The sequence below is a fragment of the Crocuta crocuta genome, unplaced genomic scaffold (genome assembly GCF_008692635.1).
Source record: "Crocuta crocuta isolate KB4526 unplaced genomic scaffold, BGI_CrCroc_1.0 scaffold488, whole genome shotgun sequence".
NCBI classification, from domain to species: domain Eukaryota; kingdom Metazoa; phylum Chordata; class Mammalia; order Carnivora; family Hyaenidae; genus Crocuta; species Crocuta crocuta.
Genome location: NW_027530995.1, coordinates 518,849 through 531,920, shown reverse-complemented (window position 1 = coordinate 531,920; position 13,072 = coordinate 518,849). Strand labels below are relative to the sequence as shown.

Here is a 13,072-nt window from a genome sequence, read left to right as displayed (position 1 = left end):
TTTTGTTTTGTGCTGTTGTCTCCTGTGCTCTGTGATCAAAATCATTGTCACCAGTAGAGGCTGTAGAGCAGAGAAGGCAAGTATTCAGCCTTGGAACCACATTCGAACCGGTATCTTATAGTTCAACATAATATTATAATTATCATCATTTGGTGACCATTTATTGAGTGCTGATCATGAAAGAATTTTAAGAGCTCCTAGTGACCAAGCATGTCTGTGCCCCTGATAAGTTGGGCGCCATGCTGCTTCTCTAATTTTTATTGAACACCCCTCATCTTCTGGCCTCCAGGTAATAATGTTAAAGATAGAAACTTTTCCTACTTTTCAAACTTCACTGTGTCCCCTCAGAATGAGAAAGCACTGCCAGCATCTTCTGGAAGATTAGGAGAGCAGTAAGATTCCGTAGCCACCTTCCGGCTGACATTTGAGCCCTGCTTTCAGCACGGTCAGGACTTTCAGAGGCAGCCAGTATATGGCTTGTATCAAACTCTATATTTAGGAAGAACAACTGTGAGCTATGACAGGAATTCTCTTTAACACTTAGCCTTAAACCGAGTTTCCCTCCAGCCCCGAGCGGGGAGCAGCTCTCAGTACCGGGTGAGGCACCGAACACTTGAGCTATTTCAGCCACATGCAAAGCATCGGAATTGAGATCACAGCTCAGAGGACACCGGGCGTCCCTTCCACCTTCTGAGGAGCCTTGTATTCTTGCAGCCGGCTGCTTGGGACTTTCCTTAGGCAGTAAACAAATTCATAAAGCAGGTAAGCAGAAGGACCCAGCTCGGGCAGCTGGGATTTCTGAAGGAGATTTCCTTGATACCTAACTTGAAGTGACTACTTAGAACTTTGTAGGCTTGTGACTAGTGGATGTAGCTTCCTTGTAAATTCACTGTTCAGTGGTGGTATTGCTGATTCTGTTTTATAAGTTGTGTGTGTATGGAAGGGAGCTATTTGAAAGAATATTGAACTAAAAGTAGTTTTCATTGATGGTGACGTTACGAAAATTTCCACAGTCCAGATAGGATGACTGTGACCCTGAACATCATGTCATTTCATTCTTATGGCCAGAGTTACAGTCAGTCAGCTACAGAGTGATTTGGGCTGTAAGCCTAGAAATAATCAGGAGAATTTGCAGCAGCAGAAAGCTGTAATGTTAGTGCTCTGATTTACCTAAATGCAAATGATTGCCGGAGTTGTTGCACAGTACAAGTTTAAAATGCTTTGCCCCTCTCCTTAAGCACTGGGCTTGGCCTCAGTGATAAAGTTCTATCATTGTACGGATTGATTGACATTACAAATCCATCTTTTTGAAAGCACCACTTTGGTCACGGTGTTCCCCGTGCCCAGCAGGGTGGAAGTTAGCACCTGTCTGTTTCTGGGTGGACACCAGGTTCTGAGACACGGCAACGATGAGACTGTCTCTTGCCTCTCGGCATATTTCAGGCAAAATGAATAAGGAGTTAGTCAGTTCAGACAGCTGAACATCTTTCTACACCCTTCTCAGGGATTATTTTTAGCTGTAGGACAGAAGATAATTCCCCATGAAAGTGAGCTTCAGCCATTTAATAGACCTTGAAAAAGAACAAACAAAGCCCTTTCTATCCAGATATTGATCTATTTTACACTGAATCCCTTCTTATTAAATTAGTGATATTAATGTTGGCAAATTTTTAGTAAGTGAAAAGGTCTTATTTAGAAGTCAGATATTAGGTGCTACCCAATCAAAACATCAGCAGAGGTATATTGTATATGACTCAGCATACAGACCATTAAAGTTCCTCACTGACCTGCACATCTTCCAGGAAAACCCCACTGTGCTAACGTGGCAAGCATTTCCATTATAGTATAGACTTTGTAAAAGTCAGTATGTGTCTTGTCAAACTTTCCGTGTTCCCAAATTTTAGCCAGAACTAGGAGACACAGTAATAGAGTGCTTTAAAGAGTACCTCTTTGGATGAAAAGCTGTGGCCAGCTGTGAGTAGAGTTGTGCGTCTAAGGCATAGCTTTCTTTTTTGGTGGTGAGATGAGGCGTGCAGATAAAGAAGGAAGGTGCATTCTACACTGCATCCCTCATGGAGGTGAATGCAGGGCCAGGGAAACAGCCAGGGAATGCTGTCTATTTTTATTCATCAGCGTGCCTTGCCCTGATTTCTCTGCAAATAATGAGGACAGCGGGAACGGCTGCAGGACTGATTTATACAAATGTTATATAGCCCATTTGCAAGGAATGAGAGCTGGGATCTGACCAACTTTCTAAAGATGTCTCTACTGTAGACTGACATATATGTTAAGAAGGAATTCATATGTAAATGAGATTATACAGAGGCTATATAGGAGAGGAGGCCCAAAGTAGATCTTTTAGCTTGAGAGGTCCACAAAAAAACAATGCAATCCAGTAGGTTAGTTAGAATGAGCAACACATTCATTGCCCATTTTTTTTTTACATTTTTCTATTGTAATAACAAAAGAAGTTTCCTACTTCTTGTTTCAAATTGATGTATAGTAACTTTTTTAAAGTTTCAAATGATATTGGTTGGACTGTAGTTGTACATACAGAGAGAAAACTATATGCAGAGATGTTTAAAGTCCTGTGAGAATTATTGCTTTGCATGACTTCTAATAGCTTTTGAGGAATAGAAACATTAAAAATTAAACTGCTCAGATTTTCCTTTTGAAATTGAACTATGTATCCTAAATCCAAAAATTAAAAAGCCTTCATTGATTCTTTGACACTGCGGGAAAGACAGAAATCTATATGAAACAGGTCACAGAGAAAAATGCACTCCTAATTGTTCAATTTCTTGTTGCTTTTTAATTTTTTAACCAAAACGAAAGTAATTCTAACTAAACTCTTCTGGATGGAGGTTATATATCTATGTATTATCAAGACATTCAAGTGAAACTAAAAAAAAAATCTCATTGTTTTCATGTATGTGACTCCAAAGACTTATATTTGGATGTATTAGAGGTTTAAAAATTATGTAATTTTTTGACTTCATATAATAGAGCCTAAGACTTTGAAGATCTAAAAGACAATGTTTTTCAGAGTTCTCAGCTCTTTTTTCTTTACAAGTGGTAAGAGGCGTCATTACATCAATTCTTTTTTTTAAAAAAATGTGTATTTATTTTAAGAGAGAGAATGCAAGTGAGCAGGAGTGGGGGGAGGGGCAGAGAAAGAGAGGAAGAGAGAGAATCCTAAGCTGGCTCCATACTGTCAGCACAAAGCCCAACTCGGGGCTCAATCTCATAAACCTTAAGATCAGGACCTGAGCTGAGATCAAGAGTTGAACACTCAACTGACTGAGCCACCCAGGTGCCTCCATCAATTCTTGCTCCATACTTTAAGCTGTAGATCAGTAAAGTACTGAAAAGTCACTAGCTGTGGACAGTGGCAATAAAACAATAAATATTTGCATCATGCTTTATTGTTGACAAGGTAGTTTGGGGAACATTGTGTCATTTTGATTCTCACCACAGCCTGTGAATCAGGTAAAATTTGAGGAAGAGGAAAGGGGCCTCGAAATGTTAGGTGACATAGGCCAGGTTGCACAGAACTTGTAGCAAATGCTCACACTGCTGTCTGTGTTCATAAATTTATTCACAGGTTAGCACCTACATTTACACCAGTCAGTAGAGGAATGTCACTCAACCCATTTTATACTTGGGGTTTAAGTAGCGATATGTTTTTCATTCACTCAACATTCACCTTTTTCCATTGGGCCTGTCAGCATTTTATAGGCCTAGCTATGACAAAACTTATACGTGTGATAACAGGCCAGAGCCAGGCTGTTCTCTGTCCCCCTAGTGCCAGGAAAACCTTGGCCACTAGTCACTGTGCTTTAAGCCAGGTCTCCTGATTTGAAAGAAATCACGAATCCTTTGGGAAGAAAGCACTGTTGCATCTTAGGGAAATGACACAGTCATGTAAGTCCTATTTCCCTTCTGAGGCTATTTCATTAACAGAAGAGAAGAGAAGACACAGGCACCTGGGTGGCTCAGTCTGACTCTTGATTTCGGCTCAGGTCACGATCTCACAGTTCGTGGGACCGAAGCCTTCATTGGGCTCTGCCCTGTCAGTGTGGAGTCTGCTTGGGATCTTTTCTCTGCATCTCTTTCTGAACCTCCTCTGCTCGTGCTCTGTCTCTCTCTGTCTCTCTCAAAATAAGTGAATAAACATGAAAAAAAACAAAAAAGAAGAGAAGGCAGGTGAGGCTTGCAGCTGCCTGTGTTGACAGAGTCTGGGATCTGCACACCAAGAGGGGAGAGGTGGCCCCATCCTCACAGCACCTCCCAGGGCCGTGCACGGTAAGCACAATGTGCACAATTGAGTGGAGGGTGTCGCAGGAGTGAGAACGTAGTTCAGGCCATTTTTCTTTGGGTGTTCATCGAGAGGAGGAGCTCCCAGTGGGCTGACACACAGCCCTGGCCACAACTCATTCAGATCGGAAGTTCAGTTTCAGACGGAGAGCTTCTGAGGCCCTAAACAAAGGTGTTTTATTCCCACAACCTCTTTGCTTTGCTGCTCTTGGCAGTGGGGGCAGGAGGGCAGGGAAGGAGATGATAGCGCCTTTCAAGTTTCTGATTGCCTATCATTAGATCAGGGCCAAGGCGTCTTAGCATTTCTCCTCCTGAATGATTTATCTGGGCGCTCTAGTGTTCCCTCTCCCCAAGGCATTAGGAAGGAGAGTCTCTAAGTAACTTCGGAAACTGAGATGGAAAGAATATATGGCCAGTGAAAGGGGTGACTGCCCAGTTGAATTATGAGTTAAGTTCTAATTTATCAGGACTGAGAATCTGAATGCCGCCACCTTTAACAATTTCTCACTTGTTTTTTTAGGGATAAGACCCCGTGAATATGTCAAAACAGCCGGTTTCCAATGTCAGAGCCATCCAGGTAAGTAGGCATATTTGTGTTTTAACATCAGCTCTGTGACGCCTAGCCTGTTTGCTTAATAACTCAGACCTTTTGTGATTGTTCACCCCTAACTTGGTAATTAACTTCAAGAAAAGTATGACTCATAGGGCACCAATAAGACAGGATATAAGGCTGGTAAGGTAGACTGAAGAGGGAGAAGCTATTTTTGTTCTGAATTGTTCTATTTTGTGCTGAATTGTAAGACAATCAAAGTTATGACTAAGAATCAAATGATTGTCTACAAAAATGTAGTGTTTATTTTTTTGATGTTTTTCAATCTATATGTTTTTGATATGCTCATGATAGCAATTAACAAAATTCAATTTCCATTTTTATATCCAATTAAATTTGCTGACCCATCTGTTTAGAATGCATCCTTTCCTGTCAAGTGTTCTTCCCAAGGCGTGGGTATTTATCTTGTAAAGTCTGTATGCTATTATGTCTCTTCCTGTCTTCTCAGCAAACAAATTCTTTGGTTGTTTCCACTGACTTAAGAGTCACCCCAAAGAGGGGAGGGGGAAACAGGCATTTTGGAACACAAACACAATAACGAAGGTAACTTTCAATATTTGTTTTTACTCAATACTTAATTTTGTATTCTCTTGAGGTTTCTGTGTTTAACTCTCAAATGGCTCCCACACTGTGATGCTGGGCACAGTGCTTTAGTATAAATTTCCATCTTTCTCTTCCATCAACAAAGAGTCATCTGTGCTTTCTTTAAAGGAGCCTTTAAACTTTTTTTTTTCCTGGACTTTTTCTGAATCCCACAGGACATGGGGCACAGTTCCTGAATATTTGGGATCTGATGCACTGTCACTGTCGCAGCATAAACATAAGTGATTGACCATATTGTAGAGGGGTGTACGTGTGGCCAGGTTGTGGGGTTAGAAATCCTAGCACACACTGGTGGTAGAGGTGGGGGGAGGGGCTGATCTTTACCTGTCATGATTAATGCACGGTCTTAAATGGATGGGCTTCTTAAGTGGCAAGATGTATTACAACCTCTGGAAACCAGTCATAGAACAGAATACCAAGGAAGAACCTATTTGCAAGGATCCAGCTCCACATTGCCATGTTTGGCCCTGTTGTGTCCACCTAGGGAGTCTCTGGCATACCTTGAATTTATTTTGCCTCCCAGACCTGTGGGCATCCTTGAACCTTTGAATCTTCTTTTTAGGAGTTTGAATCCTTAATCCATACTGGGGTGGAGTCATGGGAAAACTACTTCATCTCCGCCTTTGTTCCCACATCTGTAAAATGGCGATAATAACAATACTCATGTCCTAGAGCTACACTTACAAGTTGCTTAAAACAGCATAGTAAACCCTCATTAAGTGTCAATTGTTATCATAATAATTATATTCAGGAATGCTCTATGTTAATGTGATGAGAAATAATACGGTTTAATCACTGCATTTAGAGATCCTAAATTGAGTTTGTTTTTGTGTATGGTGTGAGAAAATGATCTAGTTTCATTCTTCTGCACGTTGCTGTCCACTTCTCCCAGCACCATCTGTTAAAGAGGCTTTTTTCCAGTGGATACTCTTTCCTGCTTTGTCAAAGATTAGTTGGCCATACAATTGTGGGTCCAATTCTGAGTTCTCAATTCTATTCCATTGGTCTATGTGTCTGTTTTTGTGCCAATAGCATACTGTCTTGATGATGACAACTTTGTAGTAGAGGCTAAAGTCTGGGATAGTGATGCCTCCTGTTCTGGTTTTCTTCCTCAAAAGATCCCAAAGTACTAACATAAAACTTCCTTTTTATTTTCCAGGACACAAAAACATAGTCTTCTCTCAGGCTGTCTTTGCTTCTCTTCCTTTTAAAGCTGAAAGTGTGTTGATTTTTCTTCCTTAGTGCTTTCTGGATTCCCTCAAATCTACACTGAACACTCACCAGTATTTTATCTACTAATTTTGACCTTGATATATTTTTAGGTCTGTAATATTTAAAAAGCTGCTATTGACTATTCTCAGTAGCTGTTATTTTACTGCATTTAACAAATTCCATACACTCTACCAACAAAGGCAATAGAGTGGTTTCTTATGGATGTGGTATTGCCTCTTTCAATATACTTTGTGCCACTCAAAAGGCCTAATTTAATGCACCTTCAAATGAAATATTATTTCTTGTGGCTAAATAGGATCTGCACTGATACTTTTCTATAATTTCTGCATTAACCTAAAGTAGGGTCTATTAAATAAAATATGAAAATGGTTACACTATATAAAATGGTTTATAGTAGTAATATTATCTAGGGCACAGTCCTGTCTGGAACAAATAGAAACCCCAAATGATGAGGGAATGCTCTCATTGTTTAAATACCACTTAAAGATCTTAAATGTTCTCTTCAACGTATTTTAGTTGCTTCTCCTTTTTGAAGTTTTTTTAAATTTTAAATTAAAAAAAATAACGCTTATTTATCGTTTTTGAGAAACAGAAAGAGACAGAGCATGAGCAGGGAGGGGGAGAGAGAGAGGGAGACACAGAATCCGAAGCAGGCTTCAGGCTCTTAGCTGTCAGCACAGAGCCTGACACGGGGCTCGAACTCACAAACATTGACATCGTGAGCTGAGCCGAAGTCAGACACTTAACTGACTGAACCACCCAGACACCCCTTTAAGTTTTTTATTTTGGAGGGAGAGACAGTGTGAGTGGGGGAGAGGGGCAGAGAGAGAGAGAGAAAGAGAAAGAGAGAGAGACAGAGAGAATCTTAAGCATGCTGAGCATGGAACCCAATGTGGGGCTTGATCCCACAACCCTGGGATCATGACCTGAACTGAAATCAAGATTCAGACACTCAACTGACTGAGCCACCCAGGTGCCCTGCTTCTCTTTTTTATTAGGATCTTATTTCCAATTCAACTGTTATTTCCTGTGTATGCACTTTGTGACAGGCACTGTGCAAAGTGCAGGCCATGCAGAGATAAATTGATACCCAATCCCTCTCTTTGAGGGGCTCATAATCTCCAGGCCTTACTAGCTGTGTGACTTTGGGCAAGTTGTCAATCTTCTTTGTGACTTGGTTTCCTTATCTATCAAGTGTGGAATTCAGTACTGGTCTCATAGGGTTGCTCAGAGAGTTAAGTGAATTAAACATGTAAATACTCAGGCCAGTGTCTGGCTTGTTATAATTGCTTAATAAATATTAGCCATTATCATCAATCATCAGTCATCATCATCATCATCAATCATATCACCACCATCATCTAGGTTCAACAGTTCCCAAAGTGTGTCTCTTGGAATACTAGTTTTATGGGATGTTATTTGTTAACCGAAGGATTCCATGATAAAGTGTTTGCAAAACACTACATTAAGCAAAGCTGAACAGGATCTTTACTGCAGAATTTCTCAGAGTCCATAACTTGGTAATGGTTTTGTGTATTTACAAGACAGTGGTGATGTATGCAAAGTTTTCTACATATTGGACTTTTAGTTTCTTATTATCTTTAAAAAAAATTTGTTTATTTATTTATTTAGAGAAAGAGCATGAGTGGGAGAGAGGCAGAGAGAGAGGGAGCGAAAGAATCCCAAGCTGACAGCATGGAGCCCAATGAGGGGCTCAGTCCCATGAACCAAGAGATCATGACCTGAGATGAAATCAAGAGTTGGTCATTTAACCAACTGAGCCACCCAGGCACCCCTAAATACACTGGATCTTTTAAATGAGTATTTTGCAGGATAGTATTTTGCAGCACAAACTTCTAAAAAATAATGTCTTAGATCTCTATTTTGTCTGGATTGAGCAGACTTAAGCCACTGTCAACTATACTTACAACAGGTGGGCATTTAGACAGTTGAACTATTGCACCTATGTGCATCAGACATGTTAAAGATTGTTATAATAAATAAAATAATGAATAGCAAGGGCCTGGTTGATAGCACACAATTCCTTGAGAGAGGTCTCTCTTTTTTATAAAACATTTTTCATGTTTATTTGGGGGGAGAGAGGCAGAGAGGGAGACAGAGAATCTGAAGCAGGCTCTGCACTGTCAGCACAAAGCCCAATGTGGGACTTGAACCCACAAACCATGAGATCAGGATCTGAGCCAAAGTTGGATGCTCAACCGACAGAACCACCCAGGTGCCCCAAGAGAAGTCTCTTTTAACTATCCAAGTAGTGCATGGAATGGCCTTGGTTTCTTTTCAATTAGTTCCATCTCCCCCCTTGCCCCAGATTAATAGGGAGGCCAGAACCAGGCCCAACCTCAGAGGACATGGCAGTTGTCTTTCATATCCACGTTGAAAAAGTGGCTTTGAATTATAAGGGGATTCTAACTAAGTCTAGATTTCTTTTCAGTTGTATTAATGAAATCGCATTTATCCAGGGACATAAACATATCCTGAAGGAGTCAGCTGATCCTTCCCTTACCTGGACAAGGCCTCTGTCTCTGAAGCAGCTATAAGGCTGTATCCTAGATGTTGGCAAATATTTTATATAAAGGGCAAGATAGTAAATACTTCAGGATTTGCACATCATTGGGTCTCTGTTCTGACTACCCAACTCTGCCATCATAGCACAAGAGCAGATATAGGCATTACATAAATGAATGAGTGTGGCTGTGTGCCAATGCAACTTTATAAAAACAGGTGGCAGGTTGGATTTGGTCCATGGGCCATAGTTTGCTGACCTTGGTTCTGTACTATCCAGGCTGCTCATTAAACCCTATTGTTGATGGGGATGGAGTTGCAATCAAGATAACATTAGCACACTCAGCATAGTGGGTCTGATCCCTTCAGATGAAAGAATTTGACATGACAGGTGGGGAAAGCTAGGGCTGCTGGGAAATCCAGTCCTATCAGTGATCTGTTCAGCAAGGCTCTCTAATGAGACCAAGTGACCCTGGCCACTGGCAGCACCTGCCTGTCCTTCCTCTTCCTCCTGAACACACTCCCTTTGTAAATCACCATGGGCCTCCCTAGAGCCTCAGCTTACCCAGAACCAATGTTCTCTGGGTCATCACTGGCTTTTCTCTCCATCATTGATCTAAGTGAGCTGAGTATTACTTATTCTCTCTCATGAAAGCTGAGAGCTTCATGGTTGAATGGAAGAGAATTCTGTGCCCTAGTCTTAGCTCTGTTCTGTGACTTTACCCCCGCTGGTCCTCATGATCTGCAAAAGGAAGGTGTTGCTAATTTATTAAATGGGCTCCAAGCCTCTGTGCAGCTCCTAATAGTCTGAATTTTCTGAGAATAACTTCTAAGGTTTATTATTAGGATGATAATAATGGTCATGGTTTATTAAGGGTTTACTATGTGCTTGGCACAGTACAGTGAGATCCCCATGGATTGTGATGGAATGTTTAGAGAAGTGAAAGAACTCATGTAGGATCACACAGCTTGTAAGTAGGAGAGTCAGGACCTGAACTCAAGTCATGTGATCCTCAAGCCCATGTGTGGAAGCACTCTGCAACATGCTCTAGTCTCATTGCTTACCACCCCCACCCTGGCACAGAGAGTGAGAATGGAGGAGTGGATGGGACCATCTAAAGGGTAATCATAAGTACCAAGGCTACCTCAGGGGACAGTTGCCATTTTATGGATGCCGGGTCCTTCCTTTTAAAGAGCTCAAGTGACATTCAGAAAGAGTGTCAGCATTTTAGGGAAGAAACTAATAGCCTACCCTGATTAAAGTCATCTGAAACATAAGTTGGCTAGGAGTGAAAAGTACAAAGTAAAGTGACTCGGTGACACACATGGTCTCAAAGTACACACAGCCATGGCCACTGCATTACTACCTCTCTGCTTAATTGACTTAACCAAGGTTCTTGTGGAATGAAACCCAAGTCTTTTATTATATGTTTTAAAGGAATGATTATATGAATGCTGCATCGTTAGTGAGTTGTGTGGCTTCTTACGGGAACTTGTCTGTTGCTACCCAACCCACGTGTAGAACAGAATATCATGATGCCTTGAGCTTCAATATTTCTTTACCTTCACCACCCATTATTATTATTCTTCCACTCCTCATTGCCCAGGTCATAAAGTCTCTATGGAAGAATAAAACAGCCCAACCAGAGTCTTTACAGATAGTTGTCAGGGACTCTGTTTCCTGACTATGATTTCTAGTTTAAAAAGGATCACAGGTACATGACAAGTCCTTGGCACAAGGGAATAAACTATCACCACCCATGTTTTGTCCATTAACCAAATACATTGGTTAAAGCTACAAATAATATAATGATACATATGTTCCTTTAATATTTTATTTAAATTTAAAAGTAAAAATGAACCTTCATTTGTCACTTGCTTTAATGTACAGTCAAGGCCTTTTCTTTGATCATCTACTATTTATTATGTAAACCACTATAATACACTGTTTATCATTTCTAACTCTGGTTTCTTTAACATGTAGTCAGAAGTTAAATGTAGCAGACTGTCTCTAGAGTGGGTTCACTGTGACCTCCAGCTGATAATCTTTACTGCTCTGACCAGGGCTCCATGTTGATAACATGAAGCAAGTAGTCCTATGTTGGCCAAAAGATGTCATATTCTGAGGCTGACATTTACAAGTACTTGAGACATATGGCCTGTCCTCAACCAATTATACACACTATCTTAATAGCTTTACAGTACATTCTTGATATCTGCTTTTCCCTGGATGACAAGACTGCAGTTGAGTCATTCAGGAAATTATTGGAGAGAACAAAGTATTGAGAACAAAGAGAGAGAAGAAAGCTTTTCAGTATGAAACATCATGGGTGATAGACAGTGGCTGAATGGGAATTTCTCAAGATTGTGTTGAGTGGTAAGTTTTGTATGTTCTGAATCCTTTCCAGATTTAAAGAATCCCTAAAGACAAAGAAGTTATATTGTAGTGATACAGAATTTTATTTTAAAATAGGTTGGACTGTATTTTAGTTGGTACATGTGTGTATTTCTCTTAATTTAGGCTAATATATCAAGTAAGAATCTTATCCTCTAATCAGGTATTGAGGAACTTCTTTCTGAAAGTCTTCTATGAAGATGCTAGAAATCTCAAAATGTCATATCCTGCTCCATTCAGAGAGGCCCAGGGCACTAAAAATAGGAAAGTGCAGAAGGAAATACTACAAAATGCAGCCCTCTGGGGTTTCCTCTGCCTGTGGCCTGGGAGGATGGCATGGTGGTGGGGTGGCTATAGATTCTGGCAGGAGTGGATAGAGACCTTTGAAAACTAAAGATAGAATCAATGGTGGTCATCTGAAACAAATATGCAATGAGAGGAAACTCCAAAAGCCTCAGCACTAAAAGGAGAAACAGTGGGGACCAAAACAGAGAGGGGGAGATAAGAGAACAATGGCTATGGAAAGCAAAGTGGATAGGGATTGTTAGTACCCAGTGGCAGGCAGCTATCAGAATCCAACCCACAGCGGAAAGAAGATGTCACTCCATTGTATGCCACATATGAGTGGCTGTGGAGGGACTACTGTTTCCAGAATCCTCAGGCTCAAAGCCTGGAGCCAAGCAGGAGAACAATACAAATAATTAAGGGAGTGGTGGAATTAACTTACAGGGAATTCTTTCTACTTTTCTTCACCTAGTGAGATCAAGTGTAGTATTTATTTCACATCAGATAGGTCTATTATCAGGGAACTGTATCCTGTTCTGGCAAGAGATGATCTAGTAGATTTTTTCCATTCCCAACTTCAAGGCTGTAACAAATTATGTATAGGCTGGGAAAGCAATGCTCTAGGGTTGCTGTATCTGGGGCATATTTAAAAATATCTAGGATGAATAAAGTCAAGGAGGGAAAAGAAATGCAAGAGAATGTATTACAAAAGGAAAAAGCAAAAGCCTGCTTCCTTTGCATTTATACAGAATCTATATAGAGAATGAAGTCCAACCCTTATAGAATAAACCAACATAAAGTCTAATAAAATCAATAATATGGAGTCAACTCAACATACAGAAAGTCTAACATCAATGGCCTGGACTGACTCCATTTGCTTTCACAAAAATGTAGCTCATATTAGAAATTCATTTTGAATAACAAATACCATACCCAATTTCCAGATGGAAAAATTAAACAGTGAGAACGTATTATTTGTGTTGAAACAGAATAAGTCAGTGAAAAGCAAGAACATGACACAATTCTCTGGCTGATGAAATGAAAAAGAGAGCTAAGGTCTACATATTTCTATCGAATTCAAGTTACAAGAAATATTTCTTATGGCT

At 40.4% G+C, this 13,072-nt stretch overlaps 1 protein-coding gene across 3 annotated transcripts in view; it reads left to right on the top strand.

The window, feature by feature from the left end:
* The first annotated feature begins 697 nt into the window (after positions 1-697).
* The window catches only part of SMPX (small muscle protein X-linked), a 54,355-nt gene continuing 41,980 nt past the window's right edge, over positions 698-13,072 (top strand). Inside the window, exons 1-2 of one of the 3 annotated variants that reach the window (XM_077770522.1) lie at positions 698-762; positions 4,838-4,894. In XM_077770522.1, the coding sequence (XP_077626648.1) occupies positions 4,856-4,894 (39 nt within the window). In that variant the 5' untranslated portion in view covers positions 698-762; positions 4,838-4,855. Of the gene's footprint in view, positions 763-4,410; positions 4,490-4,666; positions 4,742-4,837; positions 4,895-13,072 lie in introns of those variants that run through there. The other 2 variants (XM_077770520.1, XM_077770521.1) reach the window with 2 other exon arrangements.